This window comes from Babylonia areolata, chromosome 14 (assembly GCF_041734735.1).
Source record: "Babylonia areolata isolate BAREFJ2019XMU chromosome 14, ASM4173473v1, whole genome shotgun sequence".
NCBI classification, from domain to species: domain Eukaryota; kingdom Metazoa; phylum Mollusca; class Gastropoda; order Neogastropoda; family Buccinidae; genus Babylonia; species Babylonia areolata.
In genome coordinates this window covers 31,980,868-32,008,367 of record NC_134889.1, presented here as the reverse complement: position 1 = coordinate 32,008,367, position 27,500 = coordinate 31,980,868, and the positions used below count along the sequence as shown (strand labels likewise).

Here is a 27,500-nt window from a genome sequence, read left to right as displayed (position 1 = left end):
CAGAAGAGGTAACAGTTTAATGCCAAATAAATCACATTGTAGACTGAAAGTGCGCAGTTCCTTCTTTACTGAGCGAGTCGTTAATAAATGGAACAGTTTGCCAAACAGTGTTGTGACTGCGTGAGCGCGCGTGCGTGCGTGCGTGCGTGTGTGTGTGTGTGTGTGTGATCAAAACCAACACTACAACAGTCTGGTGCGATGTTCCAAAATATGTTATGTCTAAGACTTCCTTCTGTTTCAATGAACTGTCCACATGTACCAAAATCCATCGTTCGCAATGAGGCTTGCCCGTTCGCATTTACCCTCAGACACCCCTGCTATTTCAACCGTTGAAAAAACGTCGAAAATGAAGGAGTAAACGTACTTTTTTTGGTACAGCAATTGGGGAATGCTTTCAAAAACAGAACAGCTATATTTCAGTGCAGTTCAGTTCTTGGGTGTTTGTGTGTGTGCGTATGAAGGTGCATGTGTGTATGTGTATGTGTGTGTATGTATGTATGTGTGTGTGTGTGTGTGTGTGAGAGAGAGAGAGAGAGAGAGAGAGAGAGCGGGGGTGGAGGGGCAGGGTGGTGGGGTTCCATCTTGGTATCCTACTCTCACACTGACCGACATGCTTGTTCTGTAAGCCATTAGAGGGAGCCGATGGACATTTGAGCATGCATGCATTGCACAGGCTGTCAATAAATGTCTGCACATAACCTTTAACGAATGGCGAAAGAGACGACGTTAACAGCGTTTCACCCCAATTACCATCACCAAAATATTGCAAGCGGAAGGCTCTTATACTGAAGACGTGAATGTTGACAAAGAATACCACAATTCTGACGACTGAAGCTAAAGGTTGGGTCATTCAGACACCCACTGGACATCCGAGGGGTCTGTGTAGAGGATAAGAGAGGACTGGCCGCACTGAGTGAGTTAAAAAGTGCATCAAGCATAATGGTTGCTTTTCTTCTCCATCATATTTTCTATGAATGATTCATTGTAGTTTCTGACTCAGTGTGTATGTAATGTATTTCAAGCTTGAAGGAAATGGATCTCATCAATCAAGATACGAGTGCAATCGCTGTTATCAGTCCGGAAATATCTGTTCACTGACGCAACATCTAGACTTGTCGTTTCACTCATTCTCTCTCGCCTTGACTACTGTAACTCTCTATTGTCTGGTTTGCCTGCTTCATCCATTCAGTCCCTTCAGCGCATACAAAACTCTGCTGCCCGACTCGTCCTCAGAAAGAAAAGATCTGAGCACATCACTCCTCTTTTGCAACATCTCCACTGGCTCCCTGTCTCACACTGAATAAAGTACAACATCAGCACTCTATGTTATAGATGTATTCACAAAACTGCCCCTTCCTATCTCTGTGGCTGCCATCACCTGTACACTCCATCTCGCTCACTACGATCTGCTTCGGATCCACTCTGTTTACGCATACCCAGATTCAAACACTCGACTGTTGGCCGCCGTTCTTTCTCTGTCTCTGGACCTTGTGATTGGAATGAACTTCCTCTTTCGCTTCATCAGGTCTCCACACTCAGCTCTTTCAAGTCTGGCCTTAAAACCCACCTCTTCCCAAAATAGCCTTCCTTGCCTGCCCTTCCTTGTCTTTAGTTTCTACAGTTTTAGAGTTATGCATGCATGTGAATGACTGGTGCGAAAGCGCTTTGATTTGTCTCTGCACAAGATTCAGCGCTACATAAATGCCATTATTATTATTATTATTATTCGCATCATCATCAGCTTCATTTTCATCATCATCAAAAAAAATCCATCTACCATCGTAGTGGTCACAACATCACAGAACAGAAAAGATAGGCAATCCTTCACTCAGGACATTCAAGAACTTGTATACCATTTTCCAAGTAAGAATTCATCATTCTTTATTTTTGACATCTGTTATACTTGGAACAAGCGATGCATCTGAATCTAATTTGAATCAACAACACTGTGCCATCAGTTCTGATGATTATACAGTGTTGCAAACATGCTGAGGAGGAAACTGAAAAAAAAAACCCCACAAAAAACCCCCACAAAAAACCCCCAACAACTGAAATAAATCAAATTGTAGAAACAAAGGGAAAGAGAGAAAGAGAACCCCAGTTTTTTAGGTCACCAGTGTGGCCAATCTGGCTTCCGTAGTGGTACCTGGGGACAAGTCTCAACCAGTACAGCCCCAACCTTCGTAGACCCTAATCATGGGGAGAGGACAGTGAATAAAAACAATAGCTTGTGGAGCTTCTGCTTGAAGAATGGAGATATTTCCAATCTCCCAGGTTAACATTATGTCCAGACCTGTTAGTGCCTGTATCCCCTTCGTATGTATATGCATGCACAAGATCAAACATGCACATTAAAGATCCTGTAATCCATGTTAGCATTCGGTGAGTTATGGAAACAAGAACAGCATGCACACCCCTGAAAATGGAGTATGGCTGCCTACATGGCAGCGTAAATAAACAAAATGGTCATACATGTAAAATGTTTCAAGTCTTTATGAGTATATGTGTGTATGACTGAAACCTAACTGAATGATACAGGAAACGAATGATGAGCGTCTAAATAGCAGCCATCAGTAGGATACCCAGGTAGGCAGCTTGTTGTGAAAAATGTCCCTGAGTTTGTAAAGCGCTTAGAGTTTGGTCTCCAACTGAGGATAGGTGCCATATAAAAATCCATATAATCATCATCAAGGATGCCAAGCAAGCTTCAGCAACTGTGGCTGGTAGGGAGTTCCAAAGAATATACACTACACTGAAAACATTGTAATATAAACTTGTATCAAGTCTACATTATTCTGGCCAAACCACCATAAGAACAAGAACATGACTAAAGATATTCATGCTATTGGAACTGTTCTTTCCAAGAAGAAATTGTTATTTAAAACTTGTATCAACAGTCCATATCATCACGCCCAAACCACCATAAAAAGACAACCATGCTAAAAGACAGCCATGCTCTTCAAACTATATGCTCATCCATCATGCACCTATTCGTGGTAGCGGAATATGGCTGCCTAAACGCGGCCAATCTTTACTGCTACACTCCACAAACCAAACGGGTGAACAAAACAAAAGTAAGAACACTAAAACAAAAAGGAAAAAACCCAAAAAGAACAGCGCATATACATACTGCCATACACACACATATGCACACGCATATGCATACACACACACATATTACACAAACACATGCGCACACACACATGCACATACACACACACACACACACATTGCTAATTTCACCTACCCCACCTCTGCTACACCTATCATTTCATTTCTGAAATAAATGTAGCATTTCAGATTCCTCAAACAGAAAAAAAGCAAAAACAACCCCCCCCCCCCACCAAGCCCCCACCGACCCCCAAAACATAAAAAAAAGCAAAAACAGAAAAAACAAGATTTAGAAACATATTATTCAGATTCAGTAAAAGAAGAATGACTGTTTTCTATGGCATGACAAAGCAGGCATTATTAGCATTCCTCCAGTCACCATACTTAAAATCCACTCCTAATGTTTCATACACTGGTGTTCACCTTCCAAACTGTTAAGAGATATCAATGCACTGTTCAGGCCTATAATAATAATAATAATATATTGTACTTATATGGCGCAAGCTCCCCATACATGGGCTCTGAGCGCCTCACATAAAACAGTACATGTACATATTAGTGAATTATACAACACAAGAGCACATGAAGAACAGTTTCAGTTTCAGTTTCAGTAGCTCAAGGAGGCGTCACTGCGTTCGGACAAATCCATATACGCTACACCACATCTGCCAAGCAGATGCCTGACCAGCAGCGTAACCCAACGCGCTTAGTCAGGCCTTGAGAAAAAAAAAAGAAAAAGAAAAAAAAAAGGTGAATAAATAATAGGCAAGCTTACATAAATAAATGGATAAATAAATAAATAATAATTATAATATAAAAAAGGTAGTAATAATAATAATAATAAAATAATAATAATAAATAAATAAATAAGATAACAATGATGATAAATAAGCAAATAAATGTAAAACATGAAGACACACATACACCCACACATGCATAACAGATATGCACCAAACATGCAGTTTCACAGATATGAAAGCACAGTTAAATACATATAAACGTACATGAGCTCCAACACACACACACACACACATTACCCTGCACCTCCTCTAGGAAGAACACAGAAGTGGAAAACGTGATCAGCATCCATCAATACCATACGGCAAACTGCAGATATTATCTTATAATGATATTCCCTCAGCAATAAGTTCAATTGTGGCAGGTCCACTTCCTTTGCGTTAGCTGTGCTTGACTATGTGTGTATACATGTGTATGTGTACATAACTACATGCATGTATATGAATGTGCATTGTGTGTGTGTGTGTTTATGTAAGTTTGTGCCTGCCTATGTGTGCGTATGTGTTAGGGTAGCTGTTAGATACACATGTATGTTAAAATGTATGTATGCAGCGTGTGCGTGTGTGTGTGTGTGTAGTCACATTTTGGTGTGTGTATGTAACATAGATATAATGTTTTATGTTAACAAAAGCGTTTTTGTAAAGCACCTAGAGCAGATTTCTGGATAGTGTGCTATATAAGTATCCATTATTATTATTATTATAATGAATAATTGCAGGAAAAAGGCACAACACACACACACACACACACACACACACTATAAGACCTCCTGTACTTTCAAACTATACTTTATTTCCTCTTATTTCTCCTTCATGCATGGTTCACTGCTTCAGCCAAATGCAGATTTTTTCGCCTTTTTCTTGGGTTTCGTTGACACTCCTTTCCCGGAAACGATGCCGCTGTCGAATTCAGACACAGTGGCTGACAAAGGAAGCCCCTTCTTGAATTTGCCGAAACTGAAACAGAAAGTTCAGTCATAAAAAAAATCATCTATGGAAAACCAGTGAAATCAAAATTCATATCACTGCCATTTGAACAAACGGATGTGTTAACTCTTTCACTGTCATAAGTGACTTTAGTTGACAAGACAGTGCACCGCCATTGGCAACTTCAGTTGACATCGAGTGGTCATGTTAAAAGGACATCAAGGGGCCATGTTAAAAGGACATCAAGGGATCATGTTAAAAGGACATCAAGGAGTCATGTTAAAAGCACATCAAGGGGTCATGTTAAAAGGACATCAAGGGGTCATGTCAAAAGGACATCAAGGGGTCATGTCAAAAGGACACCAAGGGGTCATGTTAAAAGGACATCAAGGGGCTATGTTAAAAGGACACCAAGGGGTCATGTTAAAAGGACACCAAGGGGTCATGTTAAAAGGACACCAAGGGGCCATGTTAAAAGGACATCAAGGGGCTATGTCAAAAGGACATCAAGGGGTCATGTTAAAAGGACATCAAGGGGTCATGTCAAAAGGACACCAAGGGGTCATGTTAAAAGGACATCAAGGGGCTATGTTAAAAGGACATCAAGGGGTCATGTTAAAAGGACATCAAGGGGTCATGTTAAAAGGACACCAAGGGGTCATGTTAAAGGACATTAAGGGGCCATGTTAAAAGGACATCAAGGGGCCATGTTAAAAGGACATCAAGGGGTCATGTTAAAAGGACATCAAGGGGTCATGTTAAAAGGACCATTTATCGCATTAAAACAACGCTTGACAACTGCAGCCAGTTTCCTGCTTCCAGAACAATGACTAACCTTCGCCCCCTGGCCAAGCTTGAAGTGAGCAAGTCTACTGCATTGTTTTGACATGAACCAAAACCTGTGGCTGAGAGCACTGTATTCAAAAATATGTGGTGCTGTGGAATGTTTTTCCACATAGAAACTTGGCGGTTAAAGAGTTAAACATAACTGGTGACATGCATAGCATTCTCCTCCCCACACAGGCAGGCATGATCACAGCTCTGATGAAAAGGCTGGGAGGATGCTCAAGGATTGAAGCGGGGAGAGGAGAGGTGACAGAGAGAGAGGAAATGTGCAAGACTACACTATCAGTTTCAGTTTCTTAACTCACTCCGGACGAATAGTTCTCTCCCTTTCTTTTCCCTACAGACGACCCATTTGTTAGGGTGAGGAAAAAATTCACAAAAAATACAAAACATAAAGTAACTGAATGAAACTTACTGTACTTGACCCACTGACCCCTCTCCTCATGTCGTTTGAACGCCACCCCCCTACCCCTTCACTGCTGGTAGCTTTCTTCACTGCAGATACTTTATTCAATGTCTTCATCATCCTCATCGATGTCAAAACCTTCAGTTTGAAGCATTTCAATCATTTCAGCAGTTGAAAAAGCCACTGTCATGATCTAGTTTGCTCCAAAAATTTCCACTTATATCACCTGCGATGCCATTTTCGATATGTATACAGATTAGCTTGTTGTGTGGGGTCCTGAACTTGCTGGCTCGCTGTGGAGCTCATGAAGAAACTTTCCATTCGACCCTTGACACGTTCGCAATGCCCGGTGGAGCAGCGATTGTTATGCTACCCCATGAGGAAAACGTGGAAAAATTTTTATTTGTCGAAACCGCTATAGTGTTCCGTCGTCCGGAACGCTACCTTACGTCAGGAATGCCATAGCGTTCCACTGTCCGGAGTGAGTTAAGGAAGCGTCACTGCATTCAGAGAACTCCATATACGCTACACCACAACTGCTAGGCAGATGCCTGACAGCAGCATAACCCAACGCACTTGTCAGGCCTTCAGTGCATGCGTATGTATTTGTGTACCTATCAGAGTGGATTTCTTTTTACAGAATTTTGCCAGAGGACAACACTTTTGTTGCCATGGGTTCTTTTTCAGTGCACCAAGCACGGGCTGCACAAGGGACCTTGGTTAATCCTGTCATCCGAATGACTAGATGCTCAGTTAGATTTTCCAGTGAGACTTTACAGAAATTGCGAGAGCAGAAGATTCGAACCCAGACCTTCACTGACAATGTATTGGCAGATAAACATCTTTACCGCTTTGCCAGCTTGATCCTTTACCATGCAATGAACAATGGTAATTAGTGAATGAGATGACAGTGGCTGATTTCTGTAATACTGAAAAGTTTGAGGCCGGGGTCCAGGCGCACCCTTGATTGGAATAAGTGTCTAAATACCAAAACAAAGAAAAACAAAGGAAAAAGTAATAAAAATAAAAACCAAACCAAAATGCATACACAGATTATCTGAAAAAAATACAGAAATATTCTCACCCATGCAATACCTACAGGATGAGTATACAACGAAACCAGCAGATATTTAATTGGCTGCACATTCTTCCTTTGCCTTGAGGCCATGATAACAAATCAATTCTCCCTTCCACAGAAAAAAATGATGAAAATTGTGAAATAACTTCCCCTCAAAATATTAACATTTTTCAAAATCTGCTATTCACTCTCAGTGTGACTGACAATCCCCCCCCCCCCCCCCCCCCCCCACAAAAAAAAAAACAACCCAGCCAAACAAAAAATACAAACAAACAAAACAAACTAGGATTTGATCAACAAATAGTAAAGAGTGGTAACTCTTTCCATTACACAAGGTACACAACTTCAAGTCAGTGATGCTTACGCTACCGATTCAGCTAGCACACAGGTAAATAAAAAAAAAAAAAAGGTACATTGGAACAAACCCAGACACTTCCTCAAAAAGGGAAGTGCCGGGCCTGTCCTTATACCAATCATTTGACATGAGCACACAGCAGCAAAGACAGAAGAAATGTGCAAACACAAATTAGCTTTTATTCAAGACTGGCACAGCCTCTTTAATCCTGAATAAGCCACACAGAACACATGGACAATACAGAACAAATACATGGTTGCCTCAGTAGTTTATCCACTAGAAATTATACAAATAATGAGGCCAGGAGACGATATGATTAACAAATAGTAAAGAGTGGTAACTCTCTCCATTACACAAGGTACACAACTTCAAGTCAGTGATGCTTACGCTACCGATTCAGCTAGGATTTGAATACCCCATTATACTGTCACTGTCTTTGATCAACAAAAACGAAACAAAAGAACCAAAGGTGTACTTACCCTTTCTTCTTCAACTCAAACTTGGGTCGTGGGTTGCCTTTCGACCTCTGACCTTTCCCCCGACCTCTTCCCCCCACCCCATGCAGGTTGGAGGGCGCTTCACGCAGAGCAAAGCTCTTGGCCACGTGGCCAAGGTGAAGGTCTTTCAAGGAGAAGATCTCCTTCAGGTGACTGGGGTAGGTGGCGTAGGCCCGCACAAACGACTGATAACCTGCAAGGCACGTGCAAAAATATTTGTATTTGTATTTGTATTTCTTTTTATCACAACAGACTTCTCTGTGTGAAATTTTGGCTGCTCTCCCGAGGGAGAGTGCGTCGCTACGCTACAGCGCCACCCCCCTTTTTTTTTTCCCCAGCGTGCAGTTTTATTACATTTTCCTATCAAAGTGGATTTTTCTACAGAATTTTGCCAGAAACAACCCTTTTGTTGCCATGGGTTCTTTTACGTGCGCTAAGTGCATGCTGCACATGGGGCCTCGGTTTATTGTCTCATCCGAATGACTAGCTTCCAGACCACCACTCAAGGTCTAGTGGAGGGGGAGAAAATATCGGCGGCTGAGACGTGATTCGAACCAGTGCGCTCAGATTCTCTCGCTTCCTAAGCGGATGCATTACCTCTAGGCCATCGCTCCAATATGTGGAGTTTTAGTTTCAGTTTCTCAAGGAGGCGTCACCGCGATCAGACAAATTCATGTACTCTGCACAGCACATGGCGGGCAGATGCCTGACTGCTGCATGACCCTGTGTGTGTAGTCAGGACCAAGGCCCAACACTCACCTTATATCACAGATTGACGTAAGTTTACATTTGGGCCAACAGCAAAGTGAGAGCTGTATTATCAATGGTTTCTCCAGTCAATGGGAAACCATTTACAGCTTAGTCTTTTTGTGAAGGACTATGACTCTCAAACTAGGAGGCAAACTTGCACTGGCTCTTAGTGCTGCAGCCTTGTGGGCTAGTTGGCATTTGAAAACCATCCCAACGCCGACTGTCCTAAAACCCTCTTGGCCGAGAGAGTGGGGATGTAACTTGGGCAAGACACTCTCCACTATAATCAAATTCTAGCCCAAATAGTCGGAACAGCAGTTGCCTCCTCTGCTGTTCTGATGGTCATAGTCGGACACAACTGACTATCATATATATAATTATATATGTATATGTCTCTCTGTCTGTCTGTCTGTCTATTTCTCTATCTGTCTGTATCTATATGTATCTAGATATATCTAGATATATTTATAGATCTATATATAGATCTATTGATATAGATATAGATGTATGATGTTGATATAGATGTATAGATATGGATTCAAGTATGACGTACCAAACATAAACAAGTGCAGGCACGAACACGCAAACATTCGCATACACACACACACCCAAATGTAAACTTATGTCAATCTGTGATACAAGCTGAGTGTTGGGCCTGGACATATATAATTAGATAGATATATACGTATGTATGGTAAGTACGTGTAACTTTTACTGTAAATGCCACAATCTCCTTGTCTGGGAGGTGTCAGCATCAGTCTACCATATCATTACCATTATCATCATCATCATTATCATTATTGTTATTGTCATTATTATTATCACCATCATCAGTAGCAGCACTGGTAGTAGTAGTGGTGGTATCATTATCATCATTATTATTATTATCATTACTACCATCATCATCATATATGAATTATTATCATTATTATTATTATTAGTAGTAGTAGTAGCAGTGGTAGTAGTAGTAGTAGTAGAAGTAGCAGCAGCAGCAGTAGCAGTAGTAGTAGTATCATTGTCATAAGTATTGCTATCATTATTGTCATTATCATTATTATCATCATTATCATTATCAGTAGTAGTAGTAGTAGTAACCACAGCAGCAGTAGTAGTAGTAGTAACAGTAATAGTAGTAGTAGTATCCTTATCATAAGTATTGTTATCATTATTGTCATTATTATTATTATTATCATCATTATCATTATCAGTAGTAGTAGTAGTAGCAGCAGCAGCAGTAGTAGTATTAGTAGTATTAGTATCATTATCATAAGTATTATCATTATTGTCATTATTATTATCATCATCATTATTATCATTATCAGTAGTTGTAGCAGCAGCAGCAGCAGCAGCAGCAGCAGTAGTAGTAGTAGTAGTAGTTTCATTATCATAAGTGCCATTATCATTATTATCATTATTATTATCATCATCATTATCAGTAGTAGTAGTAGCTGTAGAAGTGGTGGCGGCAGCAGCAGTAGTAGTAGTATCATTATCACAACACGGCTGAAAATCAAGCGAACACAATGAGGAGCAGGAGAGAGCTGGCGAACCTTTGATGGCAAGCGTCTGCAGGTGGCGATTTTTCAGGACACTTTCTTCAAACCTATCCTGCATGTACGTGGAGGCTTCTTCATAGGTGTGCGGCATCCGTCGCTAAAAAAAAACAAACCAACAACAAAAAACAAAAAAAACTCAAGTTATGTACTTACGCACTGTTTTATGTGATGCTCCTTTGCCGTTTTTTTTTGGGGTGTGTGTGTGGGAATGAATGTATGGCACTTGAAAATCTCATGGGTGTATTTGCAAATAGTGCAGACATACTATACAATACATGATGAGTGCTCATATGGCAGCTGTCAGTTGGCTTTACCCAGGTAGACAGCCTGCTGTGCAAATGACTCCATGTTTGTAAAGCACTTAACTCACTCAGTACGGCCTGTACTCTCTTCTCCCCTACACAGACCCCTCAGATGTCCAGTGGGTGTCTCAATGACCCAACATTTAGCTTCAGTCATCAGAGTTGTGGTATTCTTTGTCAACATTCACCTCTTCAGTATAAGAGCCTTCCGCTTGCAATATTTTGATGGTGGTAATTGGGGTGAAACGCTGTTAACGTCGTCTCTTTCGCCGTTCGTATGGAGAGAGTTAATGCCAGGTCAGCACAGCACAGTGTGACACACTACACGAGAGTGACTTGGTGTGGCTGAGTGGGTGGCAATAGGACAATACCCATACAACACAACATGACACGACACGACACAACACAAAACAACATGACACACTACACACACACTACCTTGGTTTCACTGTGTGGAAGGGGCTGGTAGGACAACACAACACAACACAACATAACACACTACACACCACGCTACCTTGGTGTCACTGTGTACATCGGGCAGGACAACACACCACAACACAACACAACACACCACAACACAACACACTACACACACACTACCTTGGCATCACTGTGTGGAAGGGGCAGGCAGGACAACACAACACAACACAACATAACACAACACACTACACATCACGCTACCTTGGTGTCACTGTGTGGGAGGGGCAGGTAGGACAACGCAACACACCACAACATAACACACTACGCACCACATTACCTTGGCATCACTGTGTGGGAGGGGCAGGTAGGACAACACACCACAACATGGTGGTGTGTGTCCATCGAGATCGATGATGACCATCGTTGTCATCCAGCTGGGGGATGGGGTGAGGGTGGTGGTGGGGTGGGGGGAGGATGCTCATGAATCTATCTGTGAGTGCGCAGATGGCTGAATAGTCCAATCTGCGCACGAAATGTTCGCTGACAGTTGGGGCAGACAAAGACAGGCATATCATTGTCAGGGAGCTTGTTTGCCCGTGACTTTCTGGCCTGCCTCTTCTGAACAGCTGCAGCAGTCCTGTTGGCCTCGCACAACCTGGTGCCTTTGTGCACAGCAGCACGCCATTTGTCACGGTCCACTGCAGATTCCTCCCAGGAGTCAAGGTTGATATCAAACGCTTTCAGAGAGACTTTCAGAGTATCTCTGAAGCGCTTCTTCTGACCTCCGTGTGATCTCTTCCCTTGTTGCAGCTCGCCATAGAAGAGCCTTTTGGGCAGCCGATGGTCTGGCATGCGCGCCACGTGTCCAGCCCAGCGAAGCTGGGACTGCATCAGGATGGTGAAGATGCTGGGAAGGGTGGCTTTTGCGAGCACCTCTGTGTCTGGGGTCTTGTCTTGCCACTTGATGTTCAGTAGCTTCCTGAGGCATGTTGTGTGGAAGTGGTTCAGCTTCTTGGCATGTCGTTGGTACACTGTCCAAGTTTCGCAGGCGTACAGTAGTGTGGGGAGAACTACTGCTCTGTAGACCTTTAGCTTGGTCTCAAGACTAATGCCTCTTCTGTTCCAGACATTTGCACTGAGTCTACCAAAAGTTGCGCTTGCTCTTGCAATCCTGACGTTCACTTCATCGTCGATGGTCGCATTTCGTGACAGTGTGCTGCCAAGGTATGTGAACCGCTCCACCGCACTGAGTCTCTGACCGTTGACTGTGATGTTCGGCTCAACGTAGGGTTTCCCTGGGGCTGGCTGATGGAGAACTTCAGTTTTCCTCGTGCTGATGGTAAGGCCGAAGTTCCTGCTGGCAGTGGCAAACTTGTCAACGCTGAGTTGCATGTCAGCTTCAGATCCAGCGTTGAGGGCACAATCATCAGCAAACAAAAAGTCTCTGATGATGTCTGTCATGACCTTCGTTTTTGCTTGAAGCCTTCTGAGGTTAAACAACTTACCATCTGTTCGGTACTTTAGGCCAATTCCAACATCGCCATCTCTGAAGGCATCAGTAAGCATTGCAGAGAACATGAGGCTGAACAGCGTTGGAGCCAGGACGCAGCCTTGCTTGACACCATTTGTGACAGCAAAAGGAGCAGATGTTTCGCCTTTGTCCTGGACTCGAGCCTGCATGCCTTCATGGAATTGGCTGACCAAGGAAATAAATTTCCGAGGGCATCCGTACTTGGCCATGATCTTCCACAGTCCCTCTCTACTCACGGTGTCGAAGGCCTTAGTGAGGTCGACATAGGTGGAGAACAGATCAGCATTTTGCTCCTGACATTTCTCTTGCAGCTGCCTTGCAGCAAACACCATGTCGGTGGTTCCGCGCTCTTTCCGGAATCCACATTGGCTCTCAGGCAAATGACCTTGGTCAAGGTGTGCTGTGAGGCGGTTTAGTAGGATCCTGGCAAGTATCTTGCCTGCGATGGACAGCAAGGAAATGCCCCGATGGTTATCACAGGCTTGCCGGTTCCCCTTTCGCTTGTACAAGTGAATGATAGATGCATCTTTGAAATCCTGGGGGATCGTCTCTTCTTTCCACATGAGTGAGTACAGCTGATGGAGCTTCTCAGTCAGCACAGTGCCTCCATCCTTGTAGACCTCTGCTGGTATGGAGTCTGAGCCAGGTGCTTTGCCACTGGATAGCAGACGAATTGCTTTCTGGGTCTCAAGAGGTGTTGGCGGATCGTCCAGTGCTTCGTTGATGGGGACTTGTGGGAGACGGTCTATGGCTTCATCATTTATGGAGGAAGGGGCAACACAACACACAACACAACATAACACACTACACACACGCTACCTTGGCATCACTGTGTGGAAGGGGCAGGCAGGACAACACAACACAACATAACACACTACGCACCACATTACCTTGGCATCACTGTGTGGATGGGGCAGGTAGGACAATACAACACAACATAACACACTACAAACCACACTACCTTGGCATCACTGTGTGGATGGGGCAGGTAGGACAATACAACACAACATAACACACTACAAACCACACTACCTTGGTGTCACTGTGTGGAAGGGGTAGGTAGGACAACACAACACAACACAACACACCACACCATAACATAACACACTACACACCACACCACAACACACTACGCACCACATTACCTTGGCATCACTGTGTGGATGGGGTAGGTAGGACAACACAACACACCACACCACAACATAACATAACACACTACACACCACACCACACCACACCACAACACACTACCTTGGTGTCACTGTGTGGAAGGGGCAGGTAGGACAACACACCACACCACAACATAACATAACACACTACACACCACACCACAACATAACATAACACACTACACACCACACCACAACACACTACACAACACACTACCTTGGCATCACTGTGTGGAAGGGGCAGGTAGGACAACACACCACACCACAACATAACATAACACACTACACACCACACCACAACATAACATAACACACTACACACCACACCACAACACACTACCTTGGCATCACTGTGTGGAAGGGGCAGGTAGGACAACACAACACACCACAACATAACACACTACGCACCACATTACCTTGGCATCACTGTGTGGGAGGGGCAGGTAGGACAACACACCACAACATAACACACTACGCACCACATTACCTTGGCATCACTGTGTGGAAGGGGCAGGTAGGACAACACAACACAACATAACACACTACACACACACTACCTTGGCATCACTGTGTGGAAGGGGCAGGTAGGACAACACAACACAACATAACACACTACACACCACACAACCTTGGCATCACTGTGTGGAAGGGGCAGGTAGGACAACACAACACAACATAACACACTACACACCACATTACCTTGGCATCACTGTGTGGAAGGGGCAGGTAGGACAACACAACACAACATAACATAACACACTACACACCACACTACCTTGGTGTCACTGTGTGGGAGGGGCAGGTCATGGATGGCAGAGAGAAGCGTCATCAGGACGTCCTTCATGGCCATCTCACCGACACTGCACACACAGCGTACATAGTGCTGATGGTGGTGGTGATGGTGGTGGTGGTGATGATGATGACGATGATGATGATGATGAGTATGAGCATGATGATGATGATGAGATGCAGATGCAAGATAGATAATGGTGATAATGGTGATTAAATGGTGATGACAGTATCAGTATCAGTATGAGTAGCTGAAGGAGGCGTCACTGCGTTCGGACAAATCTATACACGCTACACCACATCTGCCAAGCAGATGCCTGACCAGCAGCGATGACAATGATGATGATTATGATGCTGCTGAGGAGTTGGTGATGATGATGATGCAAGATGAATAATGGTCATGATGATTATGAAATGATGACGGTGATGAGACGGTGATGATAATGATGATGATGACGACGACAATGATGATGATGATGATGATGAAATAAATAATGGTAATGATGGTCATAGAATAGTGACACTGATAAACCATGTGATGAAAATGATGATTCCTTCTTCTTCTTCTGCGTTCACTCGTATGCACACGAGTGGGCTTTTATGTGTATGACCGTTTTTACCCCGCCATGTAGGCAGCCATACTCCGTTTTCGGGGGTGTGCATGCTGGGTATGTTCTTGTTTCCATAACCCACCTAACGCTGACATGGATTACAGGATCTTTAACGTGCGTATTTGATCTTCTGCTTGCAGATACACACGAAGGGGGTTCAGGCACTAGCAGGTCTGCACATATGTTGACCTGGGAGATCGTAAAAATCTCCACCCTTTACCCACCAGGCGCCGTCACCGTGATTCGAACCCGGGACCCTCAGATTGAAAGTCCAACGCTTTAACCACTTGGCTATTGCGCCCGTCAAATGATGATTCCAAAAACATACTATTTACAAAGCAAGATGATACATGTGTAAACATATGTCTGCATGCTTGTACACACATGCATACAGAGAGAGAGAAACCTCTAACACACATGCATACATACACACAAACATACTCTTGTCTGATCACACACACAAAAGCTCACAAACACACACACACAAATAAGCATGCACACTCACACACACACACAAGTTAAACACCCCCATGTTCACACTCTTCCATGATCATATACATAAATAGGTAAAGACAGACACACGCCCACACACACACACACACTCCAGCAATCACACACACACACATACATACAAATAAGAATACACACAAACACACACACAAACACAAATAGCCACACATACACACATAAACACACACAAAAAGGCACACATAGAATACACAATTGAGGTCATAGAACGCACATGGTCATAGAATACACAATTAAGCACAAACACACACACACACATTGGCACATACACACACATAGACACACAGTCATAGAATATACAATTGGGGCTGCCAAACACAACACACACTCACACACACATGGTCAAAGAATACACACACACACACAACACAACACAACATTACACACAAGACTAAACCCATCAACCTCATCCCAGTGGCAGCTCACCTGATCTTGAGCTTGTTCAGCTCCTGAACGTACTCCGTCTCGCTGGGCATGAGAAACAAGAGTGCGTTCCCTTGCTTGCCGGCCCGTGCCGTGCGCCCCACTCGGTGAATGTAGTCCACGGTGGCGCCGGGCGTCGTGTACTGCACGATCCAGTCCACTTTGGGCAGGTGGAGACCCCTGGAGGCCACGTCCTGGCACGACAGGGGTGGATAATTATCTATCAATCATTTATTATTATTATTTTTATTATTATTATTATTATGTAATCAAAGGTGGTGCCCGGCGTTGTGTACTGCACAATCCAGTCCACTTGGGCAGGTGGAGACCCCTGGAGGCCATGTTCTGGCACAACAGGGGTGGATAATTATCTATCAATCATTTACTATTATTATTTTTATCATTATTATTATCATGTAATCGACGGTGGTGCTGGGCGTCATGTACTGCACGATCCAGTCCACCTTGGGCAGGTGGAGACCCCTGGAGGCCACGTCCTGGCACGACAGGGGTGGATAATTATCTATCAATCATTTATTATTATTATCATTATTATTATCATGTAATCGACGGTGGCGCCGGGCGTTGTGTACTGCATGATCCAGTCCACCTTGGGCAGGTGGAGACCCCTGGAGGCCACGTCCTGGCACGACAGGGGTGTGTGGGAGACACGGGGTGGATGGTTATCGATTAATCATTTATTATCATCAATCATTATCATCATCATCATTATTATTACTATGCTAATATTATCATTATTCCTACTATTACCATTATTATTACCATTATATATTTAAAAGAAATTTCTATCTATTTATTGAAGTTTTATTATTATTATCTTTATCAATTTTTTCAAACATCTTTTTGCCACCCTGTCATTTGCATTATTGTTATTGTTATTCTTCTTATTATTATCATTAATTCCTTGTTCTTATATTTCGACAAAATTTTCTTTTCGTTTTTATTATTTTATTATCATCAATTTTTCAAAATTCGTTTTGCTACCCTGACAAACCATAGAGAGCAAACATGTCAAAAAGGAAAATTCTGAATAAAAAACATTTGAAAAAAAAAAGAGAACAAACATCCTCAAGGACAAATCTGGGACCACAGTCGAGTATCATCCACTTCATGGATGCGTCTTCAGGTGTAATGCTGTCACTTCCTGACCGACACAGCAAGTGTCCGTATCTCTCGGGCCCTGTTGATGCTGGGATATCATTTCGACAGGAAGCGTAGAGTACAGCCTTGTCATTAAGTCCCAAACCTAAATGGACCTCCATAGCAGCATAGTCCTCCTCCTTCATCATCAATAAAAAAAAAAAAAAAGCCCCAAATTATGTGCCCTTTCATGCCCTGCTCTCATGGTGACCTGAGTTTCGATACCCCTCCATTTCCGCACATCGGGTGAGTCTTGTCAAGGTCGTCACTGTCGGTGGATTCATGGGGGAATACCGCTGGAGGGATGTGGTGGCGGTCTCCACTCTGTGGAAGACGCTCACTCAGTCTGGCTCCATAACTAAGCCATTATTGTCGTTAGTAGGGGGCTTAGTAGGTGGTGTCCAAAGTACATTAAATCAGAACAGGCGCTACCGAACACCACCGAAGTGACTCAGCAGCAGTGCAGGATCTCCTCTGGTGTGTGGCCTCCTGCTGACCTAACATCGATAGTTCCCTGCGGACTGCCGACACTGGGACTGTGACAGACAAACCCAGGTGTGGCCGTGTAAGTGGGGACTCGGAATGAGCGGTGTGGGAGTAATCCCACTGAAACGGTGCAGATGATGGGGCAGACCCCCCCCCCTCCCCCACCCAAAAACAACAACAACAACAAAAAAAGACAAAAAACAAAGAGAGAATAAAATGCTCACAGTGCAGAAGAGCACACCAGATGTTGCTTCTGTAAACTCCTGAAACACCCGTGTCCGATCCTGGAAGAAAAAACAAAACTTTAGATAAAAATAACCACTTCCATTTAACCCTTTCACCGCCAGTCAATTTAGAGTACAAAATTCCCTTGTGGTAAAAACACAGAAAAGACGGTGGCTAAGAATAGCTGGGCATTCCCCCTGTGATGTATAGACAATATGGCCTATCCTACCACCGAACATTAAGAGCAGTAGGTTCATGGATAGCAGACCAATGAATGGTCACCTTTCAGTGACATGGGTCCTCCACTACGCCTGTGCATAAATGCGAGCTTGGAGGTGAAAGGGTTAATACAGTATTTGACACTGCCAGAACATGCCACAAAGGAACACATTTTAAATTCTGACTGATCATCCCATACATATACCAATTTATGCATTGTTCTTCAGTGTTGGTGGAACTGTTGCCACAACAAGGCATGCACACTGAAACTCTTTCAGAAGGCTGCAGTTTGAATATTGTGTAAATTACGGTACGCGTGTATACTGACCCGCCCACAACTCTATTCCTCCTCATCACAACACTCCTCCTTCTCCCTTGCATACACAGACACAAACACAGACACAGACAATGAGACATACACACACACACACACGCTCACACACATCCATAGAAACACACTCATAGACACACAGACAAACACACACACCTACAGACACACATAATATACCTACACCGACAGACACACACACACACATTCATTTTCACCACTACAGACACATAAATGCAGGTACTCACCCCAACACACACCCACCCACAGACAAACACACACCCACATGCCCATAGACACATACAAACCCATAGACAAACCCACACTGACACACCTACACACACCCACAGACACACACACCAACATTGACACACACGCACAAACACACACACATTCTCATACTCGCATGCATATACAGTAAATTCTTTTCCCTTCTTCGCTTCTTCCCTACCCTCATCTAATATCACTTACAGTGAAAAGACGTTAAACTAAAGAACGAACGAACGGACACACCCACACACACACCCACATATACACACCCACCCACACACCCACCCACACAATCCACCCACCCACACACCCACCCACCTACACAACCCTCACCTTCTGCTCCATATCTCCGTGAAGCTTGAACATGTCCACATCCTCACCGTCACGCTCATCGCCCCGACCCTTTGACCCCGGCCTGCCACCGCCACCACCACCACCACCACCACCATCATCATCCTCGTCATCCCCATCATCGTCCAGCAGAGCGTGAGGGGAGGCCGGGGGGTTCAGGACCTGACTGAAGAGCTGGTGGTGGAACTCCACAGAATCCTGCGTGTTGAGGAACACCACCACCTTGCTTCGCCGGCTCTGCATCTGTGGGAGGTAAAGACAGAGCTCCTGCATCTGTGGGAGGTAAAGACAGAGCTCCTGCATCTGTGGGAAGTAAAGACATAGCTCCTGCATCTGTGGGAGGTAAAGACAGAGCTCCAAGACAGAGCTCCTGCATCTGTGGGAGGTAGAGACAGAGCTCCTGCATCTGCATCTGTGGGAAGTAAAGACAGAGCTCTGCATCTGTGGGAGGTAAAGACAGAGCTCCTGCATCTGTGGGAGGTAAAGGCAGAGCTCTGCATCTGTGGGAAGTAAAGACAGAGCTCTGCATCTGTGGGAAGTAAAGACAGAGCTCTGCATCTGTGGGAAGTAAAGACAGAGCTCTGCATCTGTGGGAAGTAAAGGCAGAGCTCCTGCATCTGTGGGAGGTAAAGACAGAGCTCCTGCATCTGTGGGAGGTAAAGACAGAGCTCCTGCATCTGTGGGAGGTAAAGACAGAGCTCCTGCATCTGTGGGAGGTAAAGACAGAGCTCCTGCATCTGTGAGCTCCTGCATCTGCGGGAAGTAAAGACATAGCTCTGCATCTGTGGGAAGTAAAGACAGAGCTCCTGCATCTGTGGGAAGTAAAGACAGAGCTCTGCATCTGTGGGAAGTAAAGACAAGAGCTCCTGCATCTGTGGGAAGTAAAGACAGAGCTCTGCATCTGTGGGAAGTAAAGACAAGAGCTCTGCATCTGTGGGAAGTAAAGACAAAAGCTCCTGCATCTGTGGGAAGTAAAGACAGAGCTCTGCATTTGTGGGAAGTAAAGACAGAGCTCTGCATCTGTGGGAAGTAAAGACAAGAGCTCCTGCATCTGCGGGAAGTAAAGACAGAGCTCCTGCATCTGTGGGAAGTAAAGACAGAGCTCCTGCATCTGTGAGCTCCTGCATCTGTGGGAAGTAAAGACATAGCTCTGCATCTGTGGGAAGTAAGACAGAGCTCCTGCATCTGTTGGAAGTAAAGACAGAGCTCTGCATCTGTGGGAAGTAAAGACAAGAGCTCCTGCATCTGTGGGAAGTAAAGACAGAGCTCTGCATCTGTGGGAAGCAAAGACAAGAGCTCTGCATCTGTGGGAAGTAAAGACAAGAGCTCCTGCATCTGTGGGAAGTAAAGACAGAGCTCTGCATCTGTGGGAAGTAAAGACAGAGCTCTGCATCTGTGGGAAGTAAAGACAAGAGCTCCTGCATCTGCGGGAAGTAAAGACATAGCTCTGCATCTGTGGGAAGTAAAGACAGAGCTCTGCATCTGTGGGAGGTAAAGACAGAGCTCTGCATCTGTGGGAGGTAAAGACAGAGCTCCTACATCTGTGGGAAGTGAAGACAGAGCTCCTGCATCTGTGAGAAGTAAAGACAGAGCTCTGCATCTGTGAGACGTAAAGACAGAGCTCCTGCATCTGTGGGAAGTAAAGACAGAGCTCCTACATCTGTGGGAGGTAAAGACAGAGCTCCTGCATCTGTGGGAGGTAACGATAGAGCTCCTGCATCTGTGGGAAGTAAAGACAGAGTTCCAAGACAGAGCTCCTACATCTGTGGGAGGTAAAGACAGAGCTCCTGCATCTGTGGGAGGTAAAGACAGAGCTCCTGCATCTGTGGGAGGTAAAGACAGAGCTCTTGCATCTGTGAGAGGTAAAGACAGAGCTCTGCATCTGTGGGAAGTAAAGACAGAGCTCCTGCATCTGTGGGAGGTAAAGACAGAGCTCTTGCATCTGTGAGAGGTAAAGACAGAGCTCTGCATCTGTGGGAAGTAAAGACAGAGCTCCTGCATCTGTCGGAGGTAAAGACAGAGCTTCTGCATCTGTCGGAGGTAAAGACAGAGCTCCTGCATCTGTCGGAGGTAAAGACATAGCTCCTGCATCTGTCGGAGGTAAAGACATAGCTCCTGCATCTGTGAGAAGTAAAGACATAGCTCCTGCATCTGTGAGAAGTAAAGACAGAGCTCTGCATCTGTGGGAAGTAAAGACAGAGCTCCTGCATCTGTGAGCTCCTGCATCTGTGGGAAGTAAAGACATAGCTCCTACATCTGTGGGAAGTAAAGACACAGCTCTGCATCTGTGGGAAGTAAAGACAGAGCTCCTGCATCTGTGGGAAGTAAAGACAGAGCTCCTGCATCTGTGGGAAGTAAAGACAGAGCTCTGCATCTGTGGGAAGTAAAGACAGAGCTCCTGCATCTGTGGGAAGTAAAGACAGAGCTCCTGCATCTGTGGGAAGTAAAGACATAGCTCCTACATCTGTGGGAAGTAAAGACACAGCTCTGCATCTGTGGGAAGTAAAGACAGAGCTCCTGCATCTGTGGGAAGTAAAGACAGAGCTCCTGCATCTGTGGGAAGTGAAGACACAGCTCCTGCATAGGTGAGACAGAGCTTTGCATTTGCATCTGTAAAGGTGAGATAGAGGGAAGGTGGTAAAATGGTTAGGCACTCAGCTGCCAATACAGAGAGTCCCTGAGGGTGTTGGTTTGAATCCCGCTCTCTCCCTTTCTCCCAAGTTTGACTGGAAAATCAAACTGAGCGTCTAGTCATTCAGATGAGATGATAAACCAAGGTCCTGTGTGCAGCATGCACTTAGCACACCGAAAAAGAACCCACGGCAATGAGAGTGTTGTCCTCGGGCAAATTTCTGTAGAATAAATTCACTCTGATTGGTACACAAATGCATAAGCATGTGCTCAAAGCATGTTGGGTTATGCTGCTGGTCAGGCATCTGCCTTGAAATCATCAACTGTGAGAGTAATGCCACTGAAATGGTGGAGATGACAGGACAGAACACACCACACACACAGGCACACGCTCACACACACACACCAATGCACACACACACACACACAAACACACATTCACACGCTCACAAACACTTACAGCGACTTCGTCCACCCCCCTTCCTCTCCTCATCATTCGCAAGTCACAAAAACCCCGTTAAAAAAAACAACCCCCCCCCCCCCCCCAAAAAGAACAAACCAACCAACACACACACACACAGTTTCAGTTTCAGTAGCTCAAGGAGGCGTCACTGCGTTCGGACAAAACCATATACGCTACACCACATCTGCCAAGCAGATGCCTGACCAGAAGCGTAACCCAACGCGCTTAGTCAGGCCTTGAGAAAAAAAAAGAAAAAAAGAAAAGAAAAAAAAAAGGGGGAATAAATAATAGATAAGCTTACATAAATAAATAAATAATAATTATAATATAGAAGAAGGTAGTAGTAGTAATAATAATGATAAAAAAATAATTATTAAAAAAAAGCGAAAAAAAAAGCAGAAAAAAAAGCAACAAACCAAATCATCATGTACATTACACTTCCACAGAACAAAGGCGGCCAGAGTGACCACAAAGAACAAACCAACCAACACACACACACACAACAAACAACAAACCAAATCGTCCTGTACCTTACACTTCCACAGAACAAAGGCGGCCAGAGTGACCACAAAGAACAAACCAACCAACAAACACACACAACAAACAAACAAACCAAATCGTCCTGTACCTTACACTTCCACAGAACAAAGGCGGCCAGAGTGACCACAAAGAACAAACCAACCAACACACACACACAACAAACAACAAACCAAATCGTCATGTACATTACACTTCCACAGAACAAAGGCGGCCAGAGTGACCACAAAGAACAAACCAACCAACAAACACACACAACAAACAACCAACCAAATCGTCACGTACCTTACACTTCCACAGAACAAAGGCGGCCAGAGTGACCAGCCGCAGCTTACAGGGCACGACAACAAAGAACTGCTTCAGTCTGTCCGGCAGCGCGAAGGCCGACTCGGTGCTGCCCTCTACCCCTGCTGGCCGCCCGCCGCCCCCCTCACCACCACCCTCTGCCGGCTCCGCAGAGGCGTCGATACTCTCATGGTCCCGCAGCGTCATCCCTGCCAGCCGCTCCACTCCTGCGATAGGAATGATGCATGCTTTCCTTACTTACTTATGCCGCTTAACTCTCTCCATACGAACGGCGAAAGAGACGATGTTAACAGCGTTTCACCCCAACTACCATCATCAAAATATTGCAAGCGGAAGGCTCTTATACTGAAGAGGTGAATGTTGACAAAGAATGCCACAATTCTGACGACGGAATCTAAAGGTTGGGTCATTCAGACACCCACTGGACATCCGAGGGGTCTGTGTAGGGGAGAAAAGAGGACTGGCCGTACTGAGTGAGTTAATGTGACTTACACACACACACACATATATATATATATCCAGTCGTTCCACTCCTGCGATAGAAATGATGCATGCTTTCCTTATTTACTTATGCCACTTAATGTGACTTATATATATATATATATATATATATATAGATTTATAGAGAGACTGAGAGATAGAGATAGATAGAGATATATTTGTTTTGTTTATTCGTTTGCTTAATCTATTTTCATTTAACTATTCATTTATTTTATTTATTCATCATTATCATCATTATTATATCATTATCATTATTGTTACATATCATACATTACATTTATTATGTATATAATGTTTATTTGCTTGCTTATTTATCTATTTTCATTTATCTATATTATCATTAGTATCATCATCATTATCATCATCGTTATTATTATCATCATCATCAATATTTTATATTATTATGACTATTATCATCGTCATTATCATCATCACTATCATTATCTTATTTTCATTTTTCAAATTCATCTATTCATTCATATTTTATTATTTATCTATTTCATTTTGCGCACACATTTCTTTAACTCATTCTACCCCATAGGGGTAGGAGGAGAGACAGAGAGCAATAGCCAGCTCTCCCCATGCACCCCTTACTTCAACGTTCACCCCACCCATCCACACACACACACACACACAATCAACAACAAAAAAGCAAAAACACAACAACAACAAACAAACAAAAACCCCTTAACTCTCTCCATACGAACGGCGAAAGAGACGACGTTAACAGCGTTTCACCCCAATTACCATCATCAAAATATTGCAAGCGGAAGGCTCTTATATTGAGAGACGTGAATGTTGACAAAGAATACCACAATTCTGACGACGGAAGCTAAAGGTTGGGTCATTGAGACACCCACTGGACATCCGAGGGGTCTGTGTAGAGGAGAAGAGAGGACTGGCCGTACTGAGTGAGTTAAAAAGCAGCCTCCCACCAAATTCCATACTCACCGGCGGACAGCGTCGCTGACAGAAGAATGGTCTGTCTCTCTTCTCTGCTTCGGTCGTTCAGGATGGTGATGATCTGAGCGATATCTTTCTCATATCCCAGCTCCAGCAATCTACATACACACACACATGCACACACACACAGCTTGAAACAGATGCTAACGCAGTGATAGCCTTGGGATGGCCTTAGTGGTCGGCGAGGCTCTAAGCACCATAATTTGATTTGAGACACACACACACACACACACACACACACACAAACACAATGCACACAAATGCAGACATACACAAGCTGACAGACTGGCATGCACACACACAAATACACACATAACAACCAAACCAGTAACATTAAAAACAAAACAAAATGCTAAACAATAAGAATGAAACCACACAAGTCGATAATTCAAATAGAAGTGAAAAAGCATGAACAACCACACAGTTAATGTATAAACACACACACACACACACAAAAAAAAAGAAAAAAAAAAAAGAAAAAAAAAAGAGACTTTGACCAAAACTCCCCCACCCTTTCTCTATGCACATACCCATATACATGAAACAACATCATGATGATAAAAACATCCATCATCACTCACATGTGAAATGGATAACATCTGAAGACTGAACTATCAAAACAATTTAAAAACAACACATAGATGAATCATTACAACACTCAGATCCATGAAATGGATAACACCTAGGTCATCAACAACAGCACCACCACCATCGATCACATCACCACAACAATAATAAAAACCTTCACCACCACCACCACCACCACCACCATCCATCACATCACCACAACAATCATTAAAACCTTCACCACCACCACCACCATCATCATCATCATCATGTAACGCATTTTCCTAAGATGGGAAAGAATCTGAGTGCACAGGTTCAAATCCCACACTCGCCAGCATTTTCTCCGTCTCCACTAAGACCTTAAAGGGTGGTCTGGAAGCCAGTCATTCGGATGAGATAGGATCAGTGGGTAGCGTGCACTCAGTGCACATAAAACAAAAACAGTTGTCCCTGGTAAAATATCTGTTGAAAAATCCACTTTGATCACAAGATGAATAAACAGAAAAAAAAGAAAAAAAAGAAAAAGAAAAAAAAAGGAGCTATACTGTAGAAATGCACTCTCCCTTGAGAAAGCAGCCCAAATTCCACACAGAGAAATCTCTTGTGACAAAGAGTAATACAATACGATACAGATTTTGTCACAAACATATTTCTCTTCGTGAAATTGGGGCTGCTCTGGTTCAAAAGGGATAAAGCAAGTCGACCTTACGTAACACCACCCACACATTTTTTCTTTCTTTTTTTTCTGCCTGCAAGTATGTATTTTGTTTTACATCCAAAGTGGATTTTTCTATAGAAATTTGAAGCCAGGATTCCTTAATCATGTGTGCCAAAAGCGTGCTTGCACACAAGGGACCTCGGTTTATCATCCCATCAGAATGACTAGATGCAAAGGCAAAGGAAAAAAGTTGATTTCTTGAGCCCCCTGGGGGCACTGAAACGTTACATACACGCATCTTTTACACATACAAACAGTAAGAGTGATGCTCAGTTTGATTTTCCACAAAGACTTGCGAAAAGAAAGGAGAAAGAAGGGCCAGGATTCTTCTTCTTCTGCGTTCATTCGTATGCACACGAGTGGGCTTTTACGTGTATGACCGTTTTTACCCCGCCATGTAGGCAGCCATACTCCGTTTTCAGGGGTGTGCATGCTGGGTATGTTCTTGTTTCCATAACCCACCGAACGCTGACATGGATTACAGGATCTTTAACGTGCGTATTTGATCTTCTGCTTGCATATACACACGAAGGGGGTTCAGGCACTAGCAGGTCTGCACATGTGTTGACCTGGGAGATCGTAAAAATCTCCACCCTTTACCCACCAGGCGCCGTCACCGTGATTCGAACCCGGGACCCTCAGATTGACAGTCCAACGCTTTAACCACTCGGCTATTGCGCCCGTCAGGCCAGGATTCAAACCCAGACACACTACTGGCAGATAAGCATCTTGACCATCCTGCGGCCTTCATCTCTGCCGCCTTACAATACAATACTATCATTAGGTTCTCTCACCTGTCTGCCTCATCGACGACCAACCAGCGGACGTTGTTGAGGGTGAGGCAGTCCGTGTGCTTCAGATGGTCCAGGAGTCGCCCAGGTGTGGACACCAGGATGTTGATGCCTTTCCGGATTCTGGTCAGTAAAGTATTTGTTAGGAATAGGTTACGTTTCTTTATCATACAATGACCATTGCCCAGGCCATACACATCCGCTATCTTTGAATAAAAAGGAACTGTTCCTACTTTTTCTTCATGTACAATGACAACAGCCAGGACCATACTCCACCATTCAGAGGTGGTTTTTTTAATTTTTTTTTAAAGATCACTGGAGTATGGCCCTGACTGTGGTCAATTTTTGCTAATAAAAAGCAGACACCAGGATGTTGATGCCTGTATGGCAGTGTCCAAGATGAGTTATGCTGGTGTGGGTCTGTGGGACAGTGAGCAAAATGTGTTGTTTTGGTTTCCATGCATACATAAATATGCATGCATAAATACGTAAATATATGCTGTGTGTGTGTCAGTGTGTCTGTGTGTGTATGTTCACATGTGGTTTCACAGGTGTGTGCAAGTCTATGCAGATATGTGTACCATGTGTATTTATTGTGTGTGTGTGTGTGTGTGTGTGTGTGTGTGTGTGTGTGTGTGTGTGTGTGTGTGTGTGTGTGTGTGTGTGTGTGTGTGTGTGAGTGTGTGTGTGTGTGTGTGTGTGTGTGTGTGTGTGTGTGTGTGGTAACAGTAGTAGTAGTAGTCTCCAATTTTACATCTTTCCACTTCAGGATATTCAGGATATCAGACAGAGAAAATAACACGGGAATGTAGGACTAGGAGTGGGCTGGGGAGTGTGGAAGGATGTGTCACACTTGGTGAATATACTCTGTGTGTGTGTGTGTGTGT

At 44.0% G+C, this 27,500-nt stretch overlaps 1 protein-coding gene across 1 annotated transcript in view; it reads right to left on the bottom strand.

Annotated features, from left to right (window-relative positions):
• Window positions 1–4,679: 4,679 nt before the first annotated feature.
• The window catches only part of LOC143289584 (ATP-dependent DNA helicase DDX31-like), a 34,072-nt gene continuing 11,251 nt past the window's right edge, over window positions 4,680–27,500 (bottom strand). Inside the window, exons 8-17 of the mRNA XM_076598614.1 lie at window positions 26,617–26,736; window positions 24,526–24,635; window positions 23,053–23,279; window positions 19,119–19,379; window positions 17,968–18,027; window positions 16,100–16,290; window positions 14,521–14,605; window positions 10,318–10,420; window positions 8,000–8,210; window positions 4,680–4,865 (exon numbers count right to left, since the gene is read on the bottom strand). Of these exons, the coding sequence (XP_076454729.1) occupies window positions 4,739–4,865; window positions 8,000–8,210; window positions 10,318–10,420; window positions 14,521–14,605; window positions 16,100–16,290; window positions 17,968–18,027; window positions 19,119–19,379; window positions 23,053–23,279; window positions 24,526–24,635; window positions 26,617–26,736 (1,495 nt within the window). The 3' untranslated portion in view covers window positions 4,680–4,738. The remainder of the gene's footprint in view (window positions 4,866–7,999; window positions 8,211–10,317; window positions 10,421–14,520; window positions 14,606–16,099; window positions 16,291–17,967; window positions 18,028–19,118; window positions 19,380–23,052; window positions 23,280–24,525; window positions 24,636–26,616; window positions 26,737–27,500) is intronic.